The following is a 22,195-nucleotide window of genomic DNA, read 5'->3' on the forward strand; positions in this document are numbered from 1 at the left end:
CCCTATGTAATAGGCCTTACTCTGTTAAATTGTCTGTATGTCACTACTAATTTATACATGAAATAAAATAAAACTAAAATACAGCTCAGGATATATTTAGAAGATGACTAAAGCAAATAAAGAAACAGTATGATCTACCTTTTCATGGAAATGCAGGGTTTTATCCGTTTTTTAAATTGAATTATAGTTAATTTATACTGTGTTAATTTCAGATGTACAGCAAAGTGATTCAGCTACATATATATATATTCTTTTTCAAATTCTTTTCCATTTTAGGTTATTACAAGGTAGTGATATAGTTCCCTGTGCTATACAGTAGGTCCTTGTTATTTATCTATTTTATATATAGTAGTGTGTATATTTAATCCCAAACTCCTAATTTATCTCCGTTCCCATCCCCTTTGGTAAACATAAGTTTGTTTCTATGTGAGCCTACTTCTGTTTTGCAAATAAGTTCATTTGTATCTCTTTTTTAGATTTCACATATAAGTGATATGATATTTGTCTTTCTCTGTCTGACTTACTTCACGTAATATAATAATCTCTAGGTCCACAAAATGTTCATTGCAGCTCTATTTACAATAGCCCAGAGATGGAAACAACCTAAGTGTCCATCATCAGATGAATGGATAAAGAAGATGTGGCACATATATACAATGGAATATTACTCAGCCATAAAAAGAAACGAAATTGAGCTATTTGTAATGAGGTGGATAGACCTAGAGTCTGTCATACAGAGTGAAGTAAGTCAGAAGGAGAGAGACAAATACCATATGCTAACACATATATATGGAATTTAAGAAAAAAAAACTGTCATAAAGAACCTAGGGGTAAGACAGGAATAAAGACACAGACCTACTAGAGAATGGACTTGAGGATATGAGGAGGGGGAAGGGTAAGCTGTGACAAAGCGAGAGAGAGGCATGGACATATATACACTACCAGACGTAAAGTAGATAGCTAGTGGGAAGCAGCCGCATAGCACAGGGAGATCAGCTCGGTGCTTTGTGACCGCCTGGAGGGGTGGGATAGGGAGGGTGGGAGGGAGGGAGACACAAGAGGGAAGAGATATGGGAACATATGTATATGTATAACTGATTAACTTTGTTATAAAGCAGAAACTAACACACCATTGTAAAGCAATTATACTCCAATAGAGATGTTAAAAAAAAATAAATAATTTCTAGGTCCATCCATGTTGAGGCAAATGGGATTATACCATTCTTTTCTAAAGTGGAGTAATATTCCATTGCATACATATACCACATCTTCTTTATCCATTCATTTGTCAATGGACACTTTGGTTGCTTCCATGTCTTGGCTATTGTAAATAGTGCTGCTATGAACACTGGGGTGCGTGTGTCCCTTCAAATTAGAGTTTTCTCCAGATATATGCCCAGGAGTGGGATTGCAGGATCATATGGTGAATCTATTTTCAGTTTGGTTTTTCTTTTCTTGTTTTTTGGTCACGCCACATAGCTTGTGGGATCTTAGTTCCCTGACCAGGGATCGAACACAGGCCCCTGCAGTGGAAGTGCAGAGTCCTAACCAGCAGACCACCAGGGAATTCCCTATTTTTAGTTTATTAAGGAACCTCCATATTAGTACATGACTCTTTTTGAATTATGGTTTTCTCAGGGTATATGCCCAGTAGTGGGATTGCTGGGTCGTATGGTAGTTCTATTTTTAGTTTTTTAAGGAACCTCCACACTGTTCTCCATAGTGGCTGTATCAATTTACATTCCCACCAAAGGTGCAAGAGGGTTCGCTTTTCTCCACATCCTCTCCAGAATTTATTATGTGTAGACTTTTTAACAATGGCCATTCTGACTGGTGTGAGGTGATACCTCATTGTAGTTTTGACTTGGGAAATGCAGTTTTTTTTAAAAATGGAAGAAGTCTAGAACCACTAAGAGGAATCAGGTCAATCAAAGCTCAGTGTTTACAAGGTACAATTTAAACCTGTGGTTGGTCAACTCAATATACAGGAAAAATTTTCTTCCAACAGGATTACTTTCTGTGTTTAATTCAATCTTTCCAAGTAGTAGTATCTTGGCTCACTGCAGCCCTAAAAGAACTGATAGGAATGTCACTGAAAGCAAACCAAGTCAATACTGTTACTGTGTTAAGGACCTACTAGGTGCCAGGCACTGCTGCTAGGCTAGGAAGACAATGAAGAATGGAATTGGTCCATACTCTGAAGGAGCACAGTGCAAGTTATTTTATCAACTTCCAAGATCCAATACAGAACAAGGAAGGAATTAAGCTTAGCATCAAGAGGGGGAAATTAGCTTTCTAAGTCAAATCTTCACAATTCTCAGACATTTGTCACTATCTCATTACATGATTTTGAATAAGTCATTTTAACTCTCAATCACATGAAACAACCCCTCCATATAATGGCTCTATAAGTCGCAAAAAGGAAAGTGAGAAATAAAGATTTATTACATCTCAAAATTATGAAATAAGATATAATCCCATCTATATTAGAACTACATTTTAGAGCTCAAAAGTATTTTTCTAAGTAAGTCTTATATGTTTTACTTTGTAAATAAATCTTATATACTATTATAATGATTGAATTTATAACCAACTAACTCTCAGTGTTAGAGAAAGAAAGCAACATACTGGCATTTTTCAAATGTACTCTGAACTATGAAAAAAATTAACCTGCTTTCAAAGTCACACATTCAATGACAGAGATATTAAGCAGGATTTTTTAAAATGTGAATAATGCCATGTACTTATTACTATAAATGAATGTTCAATATTTTGTACGTGAAACTAAATATTTTGGGTGACATACTATATTTGCTAATGACATTAACATTTTAAACAAATGTGACAGTAACAAAATACTACTGGACACATTTGTGATCATCAAAATAAGGAAATTAAAATTATAAGAAGAAAATATGTCTACCTCATTGATAGCTTTATAAGGCCTCAATCAGAATATACTGAAATCCCGTAAGATTGAACATAATAGGTGATTTTAAAAATCAAGTTATAAAGCACAAATGCTTAAGTGCATGATTCTCCTTGTTGGGTTCAGTTAACTGTAGAGATTGACAAGAAGAAATGAAACGAATAAGCTTAACAGCAATTCTAAAACAAAATTTTACTGAAGAACACTTAGAGCTTGTATCCTTTTAAAATGTTATTATGACAGAAAAAGTCTTGTATAACTACTCAAAACACTGTCATTTGACAGCATGAGCTAACTTAATTTTTATTTTATGATACACCTCGTACTAAACATTCTCTACAACCATCCCCAAACCAGAATTTAATTCACAACTATCCTCAATTTAGCAGTGAGTACACAATACCCACCCACTTCTCACCTACCTTACATTTCCTGGTTATAAGAACAGAGATAAAGTAGGGTGGATGTATATATATCTGGATAAAAGGATTCAAAGAAAATCAGTATGAAAGCTAGAAAATGCTAAATGGCAGGAAGCTATTGCTCTCTAAGACCATGATTTTGTGGAACAGAGAAAAGAGCAGGATGCAGCTGTCTTACTAAGGTAGCTTAATAGAGAATACAAATACAATTTGGTATTTTTAAGAGAATTTTGAAGGATCGTTAACATAAAATTTATATCAAAAGATATAAATGGATGAGAACAGTGATAAAGTAACAGAGTCTAATGATTCTTTTCTTCAAGAATATTTCTTTCTCCCTCCCCCCCAAAATAAGGAAAATCATCTTTAATGAAGATACACAAAAAACCTAATATGCTCATTTGTCAGCTCTTCTTTTACCACAGTCCTTAGAAGAAGTTTGTTTAAATGCCCCCAATTTTCTATGGTATAATTATTATTCTTAAATAGTAGCAACATTAGTAACAATCTAGCATAGACTAAAAGAGTAAAAGCTGATTGAGAAGAGTAGAAAATATTTCAGGGCAGACTGATGGTTCAAATATTTTTTAATAATTCAAATTTAATATTTGGTTTTAGGTTAAAAAGTGTGTTGCTTCTTATTAAAGTTATCCTAGTAGAATAAAGTTTGTGTATAAATGTTAAACAAAAATGGACATAATGAAACTACAAAACATTAACTCATCATCCACAGCTTTCTTAAAAAAATATGTGAAGCTGAACTCATTTTGAACTTTTCGTTAATAAATTAGCACTAATAAAAGGTGGAATCAGTACGTATCAGCACTTAAAAGGCTGACAAAATGAACATCAAATCCTCAGAAATTACATCGCAAGACCAGATATTTAAATTCATTCCTTTTCTTCTGGCAGATACACATTTTAAATGCTCCTAAATTCTGCTGGCTTATTGCAATGTCTGATTAAGCACTGTTTAACAGGTGAAAGTCCTCTTACAGCAAGGTAGTTTATAAGTGTTCAATATACTTAAAGAACCAAGAGACTTGCAGAAAGACAAAGTGGCTAAACTCCAATCTTCAAAGTTTCTAGAAATCTCAAAGTAACTCCAAGGCAACTATCAGTAATCAAAGTGTAGGATAAAGAAAGCCCATAAGAAATTTTGGATTTAAATTAAGGCTCTTTTTGTAATTTCCTTTCAGTGCCACACTCATAAGGAAAAGGTGACGTCACTTACATAAAAGAAGGGTAAATGTTGACTAGTTTGAAGAAGGGGGTCTAATTTCTTATGCCCATGCACTTTTTAAAACTTCCAAGCTATTTATAAAGCTGGCAAAGACATTTGGGTAAAGGTAAGAAACTCAGTTTTCCTACTTACCACCTAAAACCTGAGTTTGGCATCAGCTGTCTCATAGTAAGTCAGGCTTTTAAAAAAAAAAAAAATTTTAGCTTCCTTGACAACTCTTTCTAATTCTTCTGGGGTTTTCAAACATATGTAATACATAGCTATATGTATGTTCAACTTGCTGGGTGTGATAACTGTATTTCAGGTAAGCAGGAGACTCTTATTGTATGTTGAAATTTTATATCTGAAGTATTATAATGTCTGCAACTTCTAGTCATTGTTCAGCAAAAATTTTAAATGTGCATATGTGTGTGTCCATGTGTGCATACGCCTGTGTGTGTGTGTGTGTGTAGAGAATGATAATGGGGGGTGGAAGCAAAATGTTAGTGATGGTGAATCTACATGAAGAGTACGTGAGTATTCATTACACTATCCTTGCACCACTACTATGGTCTGAAAGTTTTCAAAATAAAAGTGGTTATAAATTATAACTCTACTTGACCCACTCTAAGCACTATATGTATTTCCTTAAAATTCTTTTTTGTCTTTCCAAATCTTCTACTATACCTAAACATAAACAGAATCTCTGACATAATACCCTATTTGGGGCATTGACACTTGTTTCATAATCTGCCACACCTAAAATCTACTTAAGAGAATGGTATCAGTAAGCTACATAATCAACCAAAGAATATTAAAAGTATAATTGTATTAAATAGACTGCTAAACAATGAATTTTTCCTTTAAAATAGAATTACCACTGAACACTTCTTACCTTGAAGAGCTTGCAACTTATGATCATTTGAAGAATTAAGAAATCTGTCCACAATTGTAATTCTGTTCTGGAGGAGTTTCTCAATAAGTTCAAGTCCATCAGGTCCCAGCAGTTCAAACAGCTTATAAGAGGAAAATCAAAACAAACTGTTACCTCAAAATTAATTATTTTTTCAAGTTATTAACACCCTATTCAACACAGCTATGAAGCTAAACTAACACAGAAGAAACTAAAAAGTATTTAGAAAAGAATCATAAGAAAATAATAACTTAGGAAAGTTACATTGCTTCACATTGCTAAGGAGCTTTCGGCTTCATAAGACTATCTGCAATTATATAATTCAAGAGCACGATCCAACTGTTAAAATAATTATGATTTATATATAAAACTCTAAATCACAGAATAAAAAATTCTGACACTTGTTTTTTTCTTGGTATAACCAAGTGAAATTCTAAAATTAATTTGCTTTTTAACATACCATTCCGGTTTTCCCAAATAGAGTGCAGAGTACCATTTTTCTTACAACTTACTAATAAGAGCTATCATTTTAGAGTTAAAAATCATTAGAATGTTTTAATAAATCATGACATGCCAAATTTTTAGTGCTTAAAAACAATTAATTGTATTTTTCTGTTAAAGTGTATTTTTATTATTTTATTATTGCTTAATTAGTAAGTATCAATAATTTTCAATGCTTAATATATGTGAAATCTGAAACACAGTACTGCAAGTGCTTTCTGTAACTTTATTAAAAGTTTTTATGCATATTCTACTCTCCTATGCATAGTGATTGCCAAAGATTAAGTTGATTCCAGAGTCACAGAACCAGTTTTAGGATTCAGAGACTTTCAATTATATAACTGTATGAAATAACTGTGCCAGAAAGCCTTTAGATTTCCTCATATATGGTTTGGGGGTATATATATATTTCCTGTCCAGAAATGTTATACTTTAATTCTACATGTGAAGATTTTATATTAAACAAATTCTAACTGTTCTTAGAGAATCCACACAAATAAAAATATCATTAAAAGTAGGAATTTTATGTTGAGTATATATAAGGCATTAAATACTTAGTAAATATTTTCCTTTTGCTGTTCATTTTACTGACACTATCTAAACAGAAGGCCACCTGTCTTCCACCCTGTCCCCAAATGTGGACAGGCCTTATCTTTGGGCAAAACATCAAGGAAAATACTGGTGACCAATCACTCTCACTCTGGCTGATAGGGCAGTGATTCCACACAAGGAGAGGCAAGCCTAGAATTTAGGCTACAGCCTACCCCTTCCATCAAGTACTCAGATTCGAAAGCAGGGGTGTCACTCAGAAAGAAGCCTTCCATTGTCCCCACTCCTAGCTCCAGAGTTCTGCCTCAGAAATCTTGCCTGAGGGTAGAACCAAGCCATAAAACAGAAAGATCCCAATCTCTTCCAAAGAAATAGACCACATCTGCAACCAGGCCATGAAGTTGAAGCCAAAGGGCTAGCTCAGAAAGAGCAGAGGTTGTGGTGAACCACAATTAGGAGAAGATTCACAGATTCAACAACTAAGTTACAAGAGAGAACTGAGGGGAGAGACAACTGGGACGACCCTCTTGGGGTGAGACTATATATCAACACTGACCTTTGGAATTACTCCTTCAAAGGGGTCACAAATTTACTGGATTAGTTTATGGAGGAATTTATGTCCCAGGGGCATTTTTGTAAACATCAGAATGGTCAGCTGGGAATTAGTAAAGATCACATGTGGGTTCAAGTCCCGATCTGAACAGCTGAATGGAGTCAGGGGAAGCGTAGAAAAGGGTTGCTTGTGCTAACACTACCTTCATCCCAAAGGGACTATGGGTATACTCACAGGTGCGGCTCCCTGGGGAACAACATCAGAAGCTCAACACTGTGGAGTGAGGGTAGAAGGAACTGTTTGCACTAAAATAATCCAGCAGGTCACTAAACAAATAAACAAGCAAATGACAGTAACAAGCCCTGGAGGTGGCAGACTAGATGAAATGGACAAATTCCTAGAAAGACACAAGCTACCAAAAGTAATCCAAGACAGACAACCTGAATAGACCTAAAACAAGTGAAAGATTAAATTAATAATCAAAAAACATCCACAAAGAAAAGTCCAGGTCCAGATGGCTTCAATGATGAATTCTACAAAGCATTTTAAGTTAAAACCAATTCCTCACAAACATTTCCAAAAACAAGAGGAAAGAATATTTCACAACTCATTTTATGAGGTCAATATTACTCTGACCCCACAACCAGACAAATAAATACGTCATAAGAAAACTAAAGACCAGTACTTCTTAGGAATATGGACACAAAAGTCCTCAGTGAAATACAAGCAAACCAGATCAAATCCAGCAATTTATAAAAAGAATTATATACCATGACAATGTGAGATTTATGTCAGGAATATCAGGTTAGTTCAACATAAGACAATCAATTTATATATTATAGCAACATAATAAAAAGCAAAAATCACAAGATCAGCTCAACAGATGCAGAAGAACCATTTGATAAAACCCAACATCCTTTCATGGTAAAAAACATTCAACAAGTTAGGACTAGAAAGGAACTTCTAATACCTGATAAAGGGCATCTATGAAAATCCCACAGTTAACATCATACTTAATGGTGAAACACTGGATTAGTTTCCCACTAAGAACAGAAACAAGACAAAAAAATGTGCATTTGTGACTTCTACTGAACATTGTACTGGAGGTTCAAGTCAGGGTAATTAGGTAAGAAAAAAGAAATAAAAAGCAACCAGATTGAAAATTAAGAGGTAAAACTATTTCTATTTATAGATCACTATGATCTTCTATGTGGAAAATACTAAAGAATGTACTAAAATACTATTAGAACTAATAAATAAGTAAAGTTTTCAAAAAGTGAGCCAAGACCATTCAGTTAGGAAAGATCAGTCTTTTCAATAAATGATGGGACAACTGGCTAGCCACATGAAATAAACTGAAGTTGGACCATTATACCATATACAAAAATTAAATCGAAATGGATCAGTGACCTACATTTAACATATAAACTTATAAAACTCTTTACAGAAGTAAGTTTAATGGGCTCAGATTTGGTAAGGGATTCTTAAATATGACACCAACAGCATGAGCAACAAAAGAAAACACAGATAATTTGGATTTCATCAAAATAAGAAACATCTGCTTCAAAGGACACCATCAAGAAAGTGAATAAAACAACTCACAGAATGGGAGAAAATATTTGCAAATCATATATCTGTTAAAGGACTTGTATCCAGAATATATAAAGAATTCTTACTAATAATAAAAAGACAACCAATGAAAAAAATGAGCAAAGGATCTGAATTTATCCAAGGAAAATATATAAATGGCCAATAAGCACATGAAAAGATGCTCAACATCATTAGTCATCAAAGAAATGCAAAGAAGAACCACTGGAACAACTATTTTTTTAATGGAAAATAGTAAGTGTTGGCAAGGATGTGGAGAAAACTGGAATTCTCATACAGTGCAGGAATACAAAGTTGTGTAGCCATTGTGAAAAACAGTTTTCTGGTTCCTCAGTAAGTTAAACACAGAATTACAATATGACCCAGCAATTCCATTCCTAGGTATATACCCAGAAGAATTTAAAACATGTGTCCAAACAAAAACTTACACACAAACAGGGCTATTAACACAGCCAAAAGGTAGAAACAACCCAAATGTCCATCAACTCATGCATGGATAAACAAAATGTGGTATACATCCACAGCACAGAATATTACTAAGCCATAAAAATGAATTAAGTAGGGCTTCCCTGGTGGCATAGTGGTTGAGAATCCGCCTGCCAATGCAGGGGACACGGGTTCGAACCCTGGTCAGGGAAGATCCCACATGCCGCGGAGCAACTAAGCCTGTACGCCACAACTACTGAGTCTGTGCTCTAGAGCCTGTGGGCCACAACTACTGAGCCCGTGTGCTGCAACTACTGAAGCCCGTGCACCTAGAGCCCATGCTCCGCAGCAAGAGAAGCCAGAGCAATGAGAAGCCCACACACTGCAACAAAGAGTAGCCCCTGCCCGCCGCAACTAGAGAAAGCCCGCATGCAGCAACGAAGACCCAACACAGACAAAAATAAATTAATTAATTTTTTAAAAAAAAGGAATGAAGTAGTGTACAACATGGATGAACCTTCAAAACATTTTGCTAAGTGAAAGAAGCCAGTCACAGAAGGCCACGCATTATGATTCCATTTATATGAAATGTCCTAAATAAGGAAATTTCTAGAGACAGAAAGTAGGCTAGTGGTTGTTTAGGGCTTGGGGGTTGGGAGAAGGGGGCGGGGGAGTAGGGGAATACTAGCTAAAGGCTTAGGATTTCTTTTTGAGGTTTTGTAAATGCTCTAAAATTGACTGTGGTGATGGTTGCACATATCTATGAATACACTAAAAAACACTGCTTTATAACATTTTAAGTGGGTGAACTGTACGGTATGTGAACTATATATCAATGAAGCTATTTTTTAAAATTATGAACCAAAATGACTTAAGATATTAAAAGTAACCAATAAACTGTTGAGGGTTGAAAAATAAAGATTAAATACAATTTTCCTGATAAGCATTTTAAGTGAGTGTTTTGAATTGCTTTTAGACACAAGTCCCATGCTTAAGGTAAGGGTGATATTAAAGAATAAGCAAATTCAAAAAAGATAAATGTAATACATACCTACAAAGATACCTTCTCCCCCCATATTCCAAACAAATTGTAGTAGCAAATGCTCTCTACATACAGTATGAAATGTCTTTTATATGCTATCAACCTTCAAAGAACATGTTAATTCTTAAATTGCGACCATTTCCTCCATAAGAATGTGATTTATTGTGGCAGCTACCCTTGCATATTTGAAATATAATGTTGACATATGATAAATTAGAGATTCAGAAATTTTTAGTCCAACATAATTTTAGGAAACCACCAATGTATCTGGAAGATAACTTCTAGATAAAACATCTCAGATATAGAATCACAGCACAAAGAGCATGTTATTTCTTAAAAATAATACACCTAAGACCTAGCAAGAGAGACAAGAAGGCTGTTTTGCTCTGGATAGCAGGACTTCCATAACCCAAAATGAAGAATCCCCAGCAGAATTCTGAGATCAGCTGCCATCAGATTTAAAGCAATCCCAAATTACGCTTTCCCTAACATTTGTCATTTTCATCTACACTGAGAGCAGGTGCAGTTCTCATTCAAGATTCGCACTACAAACTAATTTGGCACTGAGAGTGACTGTCTGTAAAGGTGCAACTGTCTGGATCATTGCTCTATACACTGACACAAGTTCCAGAAGCTATCAAATTGAAAAAAAAGGCGGGAAAAGTTAGCTATGGGTAGAGAAACAGGCATCAACTACAGAGTTTAAAAAAACAAAAATGCAGCTCTCAAAACAATAAAAAGGCTAGTTTTACTACTCTGGCTATAAATTAAGGATATGAGATTCAAAGGAAACACAATAGGAATAGACAGGTAATATCCTTTTCCTGGTAGATTTTGCTAAAGCCATTATTATCTATTAAGGAACTTCTCAATAGACAAAGGTGCTCAGGGTTCTCATTGTTATTATAATTCCTTTTTCATTAAATTAAATTATCAAATTAAAGTAGTTCTTCATTAAAGTAAAAAAATTAACCAACAGACTATGTTCCTGAGATGCCAAAAAAAAAAAAAATTATCGCAGAACACGCACAGATTACCTTTTAAACTTTTTGTTTGTTTGTTTTTAATTTTTGTGGCCACTCTGCACAGCATGTGGGATCTTAGGTCCTCGACCAGGGATCGAACCCAGTCCCTCTGCCTTGAAAGCACAGTCTTAACCACTGGACTACCAGGGAAGTTCCTGTACAGACTAACATTACTAATAAGCAGCATTACTTCCTTATTTCTTACACTTGTAACAGATGAATGTAGTTTGTGAATCTCTCAGGAAAGGTAAACACCACTTTCCACTGTATTCTGTGTTATATCATTTTTATTCCAATAGGAACAATGCTCTAGTGGATGCTATATCCCCAACACAGTATCAAAATGAATCACACACATTACATCATCATAAAAGCAAAATATAAATTAATGAAAACCTTTAAATAATATATCACAGAAAATTATACTATAAATCTTAGGAAAATTGGTAACAAGAAGTTATAATGGGCCTAAATAAGAACTATAAATCTGTTCAAGAGCTGGGGTATGCAGATATGCTGAGGGTTTGTGAAACCACAGAATAAACATGACAAACACACTTGCATTATGGATTTACTCAAAGATTTAGAGGCAAAACATTATTTCCAAGTAAAAGGCAATTCTGGTCATGTTAATGTCCTGTTTGAACCCTATTTCTCAGGTTAGTCAAAACATGTTGAATAAAGTATTTAATCACTAAAACAGGCTTTAACGATAATAAAATTCATATTTATAAAAGGTTTGTCAGTTCCATTCTGTTTCCATCTAGTCAATGGTAAAGAATTCATTAAAAGTCAAAAATAAGTCTATCTGAAGTTCCGAAAAGACCTCTTTCAAAAGAGAGACCAACCATTCTCCCTAGCAAATAGTCAACGGGCATTCTGAAAAACAGCTAGTGACGCACAGTAGGCATAATATCTTGATGTGAATGAGGTATCCTTTTGGACAATACAGTTAAGCGGATTATGGAATTATTCTCAATATGGAGATCACCCACTAAAGTTGTTCTTTAAAGAGTGGTCATGGCTCTGTCCTGTTCAAAATTTTATCAATTATATATAAACTAGAAGATATTAAATTAAATTTGTTAAAGGTGCCAATTTAGTTCATGATAGAATCAGAATTTTAAAATTTTCTAAATAGTCTGATATAATCTGGCCAGACCTAAGGAGAAGCAATAGAGGTAAATATAAAACCCCACAATTAGGTTTAAAAAACTCATGTGTACTTGTACAAGATGGGGAAACCTTATCCCACAAATAAATTCCTAAGAAAAATCCTGAAAGGGTAGGGGGCTGGTTATTTACAGGTTCAATATGAATAAATAATGTAATAAAGGCTAGGGAAAAATTTAATGTAGTAATAGCAATACTGTATCTCCAAAACCCCATTTAGCATCTCAAAGGATACTACACTGCTTGAACCATATTTAGAGGGCTGAGTTCAATTCTAATCTATACTTTTTAAGAAGGTTACAATAAAAAACTAAAGAAAAGAACATGAAAAAGAAAGTAAAAATAAGATATATCTATGCAGACTGTTACTATTATCCATTCTGTCTGAAGGATAACAGATGTTACTATTATCCATTCTGTTTGAAGGATACTCATTCATAGATTTGATAAAGATAATGAATATTATTCTGGTCCCATCTTCCTGGATCGTCCTCCATGCATCACTCCACATTGCTAAATACCCCTTATCCTTCTTGAAACATACTTTTCCTCTGATATCCTTGACACACCATTCTTTTTTTTAAGTAATTTTATTTTATTTTATTGAAGTAGAGTTGATTTACTATGCTGTGCCAATCTCCGCTGTGCAGCAAAGTGACTCAGTTATACACATAGAGGCATTCTTTTTTAATATTCTTTTCCATTATGGTTTATCACAGGATATTGAGTATAGTTCCCTGTGCTAGACAGTAGGACCTTGTTGTTTATCCATTCTAAATGTAATAGTTTGCATCTACCAACCCCAAACTCGCAGTCTATCCCTCTCCCTCCCCTTCTCCCGCTTGTCAACCACAAGTCTGTTCTCTAGACATGCCATTCTTTTGATATGTATCCTACCACTCTGGCTGGTACATTCCTATCTCTTCTTTAGGCTCCCTTTGACTATTAAATGTTGGAGTTCCTTAAGGTTTAATCCCAGGCTTTCTCTTCCACTCCATGTTCTCTCCTTAGCTGTTCACATGCAAGCCCTCAGCTCCCATTAGCAAGCATATACTGAAAACTCATAAAATCACACATCCTTCCCAGATCTCTACTCTGAGCTTCATTTAACAAATTGTCCAGTTACCATCTTCACTTGGAGGTCTTAAGGCCTCTCACAATTCCACATACGTCCAAAACGATCTCTTGGTTTTCCACCCACTTCACTGTAAGTATTCTTTATTTCCATGAATGGCATTGCCATCCTTCCAGTTACACAAAAGCCTAAAATGCACCCTTACCACCTCTTTATGCATCGCACCCAATCCTACCCCGTCATCCACTTCACTCTTAAATTCTCTCGATCTCAACTACTAAACAGATTTCAAGCCTTTCTCCTTGTCTGTTTTAAGATCCCAAACAGTTATTGCCTGTACCATGCAAAGGGCTTCCTAAATAGTTTCTGCACATCTATCCAAAACACATTCCAATCCATTCTCCACATAGCAATGACAGAAGATGTTAGGAAATGTAGGTCTGATCAACGTATGCTACCTTCCCTCCAACCCTTGCCAACAAACTTCCAATTGCTCTCCATTGTTCTCAAGATGAAGTACTGAATTGAACTGAACACAGAAGCAGAACCTCAAAGCATCAAAAAGTGCTACACTAAGAGTCAAAAATACTGATGTATATTCAATTACATTGCTCTGACTAGAAAGAATTTTAATATCATTAATAAAGTTAAATACTCTTTTTAAAACAGCATCCTTTTTAATTCTCCATTTCTATGTATGTTTTATAATGAGCGTAAGGTATCATAGCATAATTTAAAATTATACTGTATATCATATACAGTTTAAAATTAAATAACTGCATTTATATCAGGGATACATTATCAAACGTGGTTAGAAAGTATAATCAAAAAAGTTTGGAGACGAATGCTTTAAAGTATCATTCTGTTATGAAAGTTTTGCACAATGTAAGTTTTCTTATTTGGATATATCTTATAACCAATATTTATATTTAATATAATATTTTTTCTGAAAATGTTCTTACATGAATGGTGTTTCTGAAAATGGTCAGTAGAATTATAATATTATAATTTAAATTATAAAATTATAATTCAAATCACATAATTATAATTATATGTAAATTATAAATTAAATTATATTAAATAAATTATTTAATATATTAAATATTAAATTATATTTAATTTATAATTATAGAATGTAAGGAAATACAGATTAGGTACAATCCACTGATACCACTGCTACTCATATTTTCAAAACTTTTGTGTAAGTGCATTCTACATCAGCAACTCAGTTTTTACTTTATATTACCCCCTGTCAGTCAACTTAATTTAATAATTTACCAAGCTTATGAACACTAGTAACACACAGCAGTTTAGGTTAGGAGAAAGTCAGTCCGGGCTCAAATCATAAGCCTGCTGCTCATTGGCTTTAGGAGCTTAGACATCTGCTCTGAGCCTCCTTTTCTCATTTGTAAAGTGGGAATAAGGGTACATACATACCCTTCACAGGGTTGTGATGTGAACTAAATAATGTATGTAAATGTATAAGACACAGTGCCTTGCATATAATAAGTAATTAACATTAGGTATTTAGTATTACCAAAATAAACGAATCATAATCAAATAAGGGAGTAAGAAAAGTACACAAAATAATTTGTATCGCAGTGAAAACGATAACAAAACCTAATACTTGTACACTAGTTATGTCCCAGGCAAGTAATTAAGTGCTTTACGTCTAAAGCAAACATTTTCACAGTCTTCATCTGAAGAAATATTCAGTGAATCTTTGCTAAATGTACATAATACTAATGCATTTATCATATAAAAGCAATCATGATAGAATAATAATTCAAAGAAAATACTACAAAAGTATGAATAATCAACTATCACTTGTCAGGAAATAAATGAACATACAACAAATATTAACACAAATATCTGACATGCATATTTACTTCAGCATTTTTTCTCAAGAAAGTGTGCTCATGATTGTAAATATGTGCATGCATACATTCTAACTCCAACTTCTGCTAGTAAAATTATTCTTGGTTCAATGGTGAAACTAAATACAATATATCCTAGTGTTCTGTAAAAAGCACCGATAGATTTGAAACCATTGCTTCAACTAAAACTTTAATCACTGGTTAGATCACAGCTTCCTTAACCTTCCTGACAACCACCAGTATGTCTCCTCCATTTCAGTCTGTTAAATAAAAGAACCAGATGAATCTCCCTCACAGCTTTCACATACACCCATACATTGTAGAAACTACAATGGGGTAATCTCATCTAAGCTCAGTTTAGAAGGGACCTTGGAGGACATCTAAACAAAGCTCTCAAAAATCAATAATTACTGCCAAAGGAGTCCGAAAAACAGGACAGCTGAGAACACGGGCTTGGACTCAGAACTAAGTTTATCAATTTTGTCAATTCCTACTTATATGACTATGGGAACTTTCTTAAGTTCTCTGTGCCTCAGCTTTCCTTTCTGTTAAAAGAAATTAGCATGGTATCTGACAACAGGTGCTCTATACATATTTACTGCTGTTATTGACATTTTTTTTTTTTCTGGCTAATGAACACCCAGCATACTTCCACCAGCAAGTAGAACACTTCATAAGGAAACTCATGCCACTGCTAGAGGATGCTTAAAGTCAAAAGATCCTTCCGTACATTGAGCCCAATCAGACTCACTATAGCTTTCACCTAACACTGGCTGTGCCCTCTGGGGTTACAGAGAATGATCTTAATAATATTTCTACAAGACAGCCCTTCAAAAATTTAAAGATAAGGCCAAGTAAAGTATTAGGCACACTTCACTCGTAAGTTCTTTCCTTCCCAGGTAAACATACATCAATTCCTTACTATTAGTCATATAATTTGGTTTCTTGATGATTCTTTATCCAGGTTCGTTTAGAAATCTACCTTTTACTGAGCCTTTTACTTTTAATGGCATCCAAAACTGAGCATAACATTTCAAATATAATTTGATTGGGGCAGATCAAGAGATTAAAACAACTCTGGACTAGATGTTAAACTTTTCTAAACATAGCTTAAATTGGTAACAATATCACACTATTGGCTCAAATTGAATGTGTAGCCAAGTAAAAGTATTTGGTTTTAGTTTTTTTCCACATAAATTCCTAGTAGGCAGATTCCCATATCCTGTACTTTATATAATAATTTTTAAGCCCAAAATTTCAAATAGATCCCTTATAAATTTCATTTTCTTCTTTTTTTTGTTTTTTTAGTCTTTAGAGAGCTTTTAAAATCTGGATTCTGGCAATCTATATATCAGTAAACACTATCAGTGTTGAACCAGTCCAGAACACAAGTTCAATAACTGTGCCTTTATACAAATTATTGATTAAAGTACTGAGGACAGGACAAAAGTAAAAAACTACAGGATAAAGAATGGAGACCTGATTCCAAATTGGCAATGAACCAATATTTACAATAAGGTTTTTCAATCAACTATTAACTCCATTTAACTGTATTAATCACTGCTGACATTTCTCGGTATATCTTGTCTAATTTAGATTCTTCAATATCTAGTATTGTAGCCACTAGTCACACAAGGCTATTTGTATGCCAAGTAATTACAATTAAACAAAATATGAAATACAATTCCTCAGTTACATTTAACCATGTTTCAAGAGATCAGCAGCCGCATGTGGCTAGTGACTACTGTGTTGAAGAGCAAACAAAATATTTCAATCATCACAAAAAGACAGCACTGGTCTAGGAGATATTTTGATTGTACTGTAAAACACTGCTTAGATCTAGATACAATATGTTTACACAGCAAAATCTATCTGTCTAGTTCATCACACTGACTACCAAATTAGGGTTTTTTTAAAAAGCTCATAGTTTACATTAGAGTTTATTTACTCTTTGTGCTGTATATTCTACAAGTTTTGGCAAATGTATGATGACCACAATGACATGTATCTATCATTACAGTATCATACAGAAGAGATTCACTGCCCTAAAAATCCCCTATGCTCCACCAATTCACCCCTTTCTCCCTTCTCCCCAACCCCTGGTAACCACTTATTTTTTGACTATCTCCAAAATTTTGCCTTTTACAGAATGTCACATAGATGGAATCATATAGTGTGTACCCATTTCAGATTGACTTCTTTCACTTAGCAATAATCATTTAAGGTTCTTCTAAGTTTTTTCATGGCTTGCTGGCTCATTTTCTTTTACCACTGAATACCACAGTTTATCCATTTCCCTACTGAAGAATATCTTGTTTGCTTTTGACAGTTGTCTTTATTTTTTATTTCATTAAATTCTGTTTTTTACTCAAATTATCTCATCCATAAAAATATGCAAGCAAGTCCTATACAGAGAAATGCGGAAAGAATCTCACTAAATTTCACACTTTTCATTTTTTTTCTTTTCCAAATTTTCTACAATGAACACATACTATTTAATCAGAAGAGGTTTTATTTATTATTTTTTTTAATAATACAAACCAGGGCTTCCTTGGTGGTGCAGTGGTTAAGAATCCGCCTGCCAATGCTGGGGACATGGGTTCGAGCCCTGGTCCGGGAAGATCCCACATGCCGAGGAACAACTAAGCCTGTGCACCACAACTACTGAGCCTGCGCTCTAGAGCCTGCAAGCCGCAACTACTGAGCCCACGAGTCACAACTACTGAAGCCTGCACGCCTAGAGCCCATGCTCCTCAACAAGAGAAGCCACAGCAATGAGAAGCCTGCGCACCGCAACGAAACAGTAACCCCCGCTCGCCACAACTAGAGAAAGCCTGCGCACAGCAACGAAGACCCAATGCAGCCAAAAATAAATAAATAAATTTATTTATTTTAAAAATAAATAAATAAATAATACAAACCAGATTCTGATTTACCAATTGTGTGTGTGTGTGTGTGTGTGGTACGCGGGCCTCTCACTGTTGTGGCCTCTCCCGTTGCGGAGCACAGGCTCCGGACGCGCAGGCTCAGCGGCCATGGCTCACGGGCCCAGCCGCTCCGCGGCATGTGGGATCTTCCCGGACCGGGGCACGAACCCATGTCCCCTGCATCGGCAGGCGGACTCTCAACCACTGCGCCACTAGGGAAGCCCTGATTTACCAATTTTTTTAACTTTTTGTCCGCTAAGGACACAAAGCATCACTAACTTAATAAATAAAATAGGTTTTCACAAATTGCCATATTTGGAATGAACACTATATAAACCAAAAAAAATCATGTAGACAAATCAGCTGATAACTAATAGTACAAGGACCAATGAATAATTTAAACTTTATTTCCTCTACCAAATCTTATTTTTCAAATGAAAAACCTTTTTTTTAATCAAGCACAATGTAACCACATAGGAATCACGCTAACATACACCATTTTCTAAACATTCTGATCACTGAAAAACTATTTCAGTAATTTTAATAATATAATTATTATTAGTTCATAATAGCAATAAAATAGATGTTTTAACAATTTAATCATTTGAGGTAGTAAGCAAATCCCTTATCCTAATATCTAACTGGAACTACTTAAGAGATGCAATAAGTGCAGAATGTCCATTATATTCTTTCCAAGTAGAAGAGCCATGGATGGCACTTTGAACTAAGCTGGTTAGGGAAAAGAAGAGCAGCTTACAAACAGAAATGAAAAATTTGCTTGAGCATCTATATGGCCAGATTTACAAAATGGAGCAAGTGGGTAAAGTATTACTCTCCAAGTAAGCTTATTTAATTGTATATCAAAAGAAAATTAACATTTTTCACAGAAAGCAATACCTGTAACTATTAAAATACACATTTACTATTGTTATGAGATTTATTATGTTTCATGGTAGATTGATAATATGCAAGGAATAATGTTTAGCCTCTTTCCTTATTGGCATAGACAATAAAAATCACAGCATTTATTAGGGGATCTTTCTATTTGGGGTATTTTCAAGACACTTAACTCTCTACACAGAAATTGAATCTCCAGGAATATTATACCACACATCACTTTTTCTGGGTATCAGTTGATACATAAAATGCATAAGAAATGAAGTTATGATAACCAGGTACTCATATAAAACAAGAGACAGGGATAAAAATACCAAAATAAAGCAAAAAATATATAAGGCTTACTAATAATATAAGTAACAATGAGCTCCTGGTTTGGTTTTTTGTTGTTGAAATTATCAAAATACTTGTAAAGTCTATAGTTAAGTTATTCTTATTAAAACTACATAACTGTCATGATTAATTTTCCATTGCCTTGAGCAAACTTAAGATTTCAATTTTAACCCTAAGTAGAAAGAAAAGCTGAATAAGTGTTTATTGGTCACTGTTTCTGACAGTACAATCGACATTCTATATACTGAATTTAGTTATTCTACTATTTTCAAGTTTTAGAGTGTTTCTAAATAACAAAACCCTTAAGCAGTTTGTCACAATAAAAAATATGATGATCCTATAAGGATAATCACAGTCATTTCTCTTAAAAAAAACTAAACTAAAATATATTTTACTTTTAAATTTCTTAAAACTATCTTCAAAAAACTCTCTTCCCTTTTATGCTTAACCTGTGAAGGAGGCTGACTTCTGAAAACAAGTATTAGCGATTAAGATGAAAAAGAAGGTATGGCACAAAATTCACCTCTTCTGGTAAGATTGCAGAAGGTGAATGCACTTCTGGTAAGATTGCAGAAGGTGAATGCACCTCTTCTGGTAAGACTGAAAAAGAGAAAAACCTAAAAGACACTTCAAACTTAAAAAGAAGAAAAATATCTCCCTGGACCAGAAATTGAGCCAAAAAAAGTAAAACACCGAGTAGGGCTAAAGTAACAAGCTGAGCTCCAGTTCTAGACAGCAAGGCCAGGAGTCTGGCTCCTGTGAGATAACCTAGATGAAAAGTGCTCTGTGGGGACTTCCCGGGCAGTCCAATGGTTAAGACTTCACGATTCCACCACAGGGGGCATGGCTTCAATCCTTGGTAGGGGAACTAAGATCCCACATGCTGTGGCATGGTCAAAATGTAAAAAAAAAAAAAGTGCTCCTTGTAAACAATGTGCAAAGCAGAACAAGGCTTAGCTGAGGCCAGAGCATGGGCATGGGGCTCCCCTGTTTATAAGAAGGGGCTGAAAAGAACTACTACCAAAATAAGACTTGCGGCCACAATCTATAGCAATCTAAGATGGGGAGGAGGGGGAATGTGGAAGGAAGAAGCTACAAATCAACATCACCATCAGCATAATTAAAATTCTAAAACATATGAAGAAATCTTAAACTAAAAATGACAGTCAACAAAATCAACAATGGAACTTAAGTTCACTCCAGAAGAAGGTAATATGGAACAATGTGATAAAGACTTTCAAGTAAGTACTATTACAAAGCTCCAAGAGGTAACAAAGCAGTTGCTTCCATTAAAAGAATTTATGAAACAAAATAAAAGAGGGTATATTGGAACATTCTATCCTTTTTGCTCAATTTTTCTGTAAACTTAAGGCTGCTATTTAAAAAGTTTATTAATTAAAAAAAGATGATAAATGATTCAAGGAAAAAAGAATTTTAAATCTATATCAACCAAGGTGATTATTCTCCTACTGCTGATAAATATTTGTAAAGTTTAAATGATTGTACACTTGTGGTTTAAACAAAAACTACCTAGTAAAATATAAAAAAGATGCCTAACAAATCTTTGTGGAGAAAATGAGTAAGTAATGAAAAGAGGTAATTAATGATCAATATGAGGTCATTTTCTATCAGCATTAGTTATCGGGTCATAAAATATACATCTCTTTTAACATTCTCATTGGAATCTACTTTATTTTTCAGATACAATAAATGTCTTTGATGTCACTTTATATTTTTAGAGTATTTCAAATGTTATCATCATTATTATTGATTGCATAAGAAAACAAGTAGTTATAAACAGATTAAAATTTTTAAAGAAGAAACCCATTTCCACTGTGAAACAAATACACCTGCTATAACTGGATGTGACTACAAGGACATCAGGCTTGTCCCAACTACTTCATATCTAAAGATTGGGAAACTGCCAGATGTCTTATTATTTAAAACTAATACCTGCAATATGAATAAAATCTAAAACATATGTGGGGAAAAAAAATAAAGAGAAGAGCAACAAAATTAAAAGCTGGTTCTCTGAAAACAAACACTCCTCTATCAAAAATTAGAAAGTAGAAAACAGACAGAAATACAGGGGCAACATAACCAAAAGCTAGTGTAAAAAAAATTTTCTTTTTAAATAAGAAGACATTATGAATAACTGTAGAGCAAAAAGCTTGAATACTTGGCTAGTGAAATGGCTAATTTCACAGAAAATATATAAAATTATCAAATTTGATTTAAGAATAAATAGAAAATTTGAATAAACCAACGACCGGAAAATCTGAATTGCTAATTAATGTCTGCCCTACAAAAAGACACCAGGCAACATAGTTTTAGAAGCATACTTGCTTCAAACTTTCATGAAAGAAATAATTGCTTTCTTATAGAAACCTTTTAAAAAACAGATAAATAAAGCTCCAGAAGTTTATTTTATGAAGTCAGAATAACCTTAGGTATTAGTATTAAAACAGGGTAATTTACAAATTCTCTACTCAGGCTGGGATTCTAAGAATAGTAGAAGGATTGGAAAACCATGTGATGCACCAGTGACTATCCAATAAGCCCCAAGAAAAAGAGGAGGCATTCTGATTCTCATAAATTAAACTAAGGCAAATCCATGTATTTCCTTTCTTAATTATAAAGGGAGGCATTTTAAAACTTAGAGTTGTATCTACACCTCTACTGTATAAACAGCATACATTATACACTGTAGTAAACATGGTATT

General features: G+C 34.2%; 1 protein-coding gene across 4 annotated transcripts in view; it reads right to left on the bottom strand.

Moving 5' to 3' along the window:
* The window catches only part of ASCC3 (activating signal cointegrator 1 complex subunit 3), a 332,868-nt gene that overhangs the window by 263,045 nt on the left and 47,628 nt on the right, over window positions 1-22,195 (bottom strand). For all 4 annotated transcript variants that reach the window (XM_019929490.3, XM_019929491.3, XM_019929493.3 and 1 more), the window contains exon 5: window positions 5,469-5,589. In XM_019929490.3, the coding sequence (XP_019785049.1) occupies window positions 5,469-5,589 (121 nt within the window). The remainder of the gene's footprint in view (window positions 1-5,468; window positions 5,590-22,195) is intronic.

Source organism: Tursiops truncatus, chromosome 12, assembly GCF_011762595.2.
Source record: "Tursiops truncatus isolate mTurTru1 chromosome 12, mTurTru1.mat.Y, whole genome shotgun sequence".
NCBI classification, from domain to species: Eukaryota; Metazoa; Chordata; class Mammalia; order Artiodactyla; family Delphinidae; genus Tursiops; species Tursiops truncatus.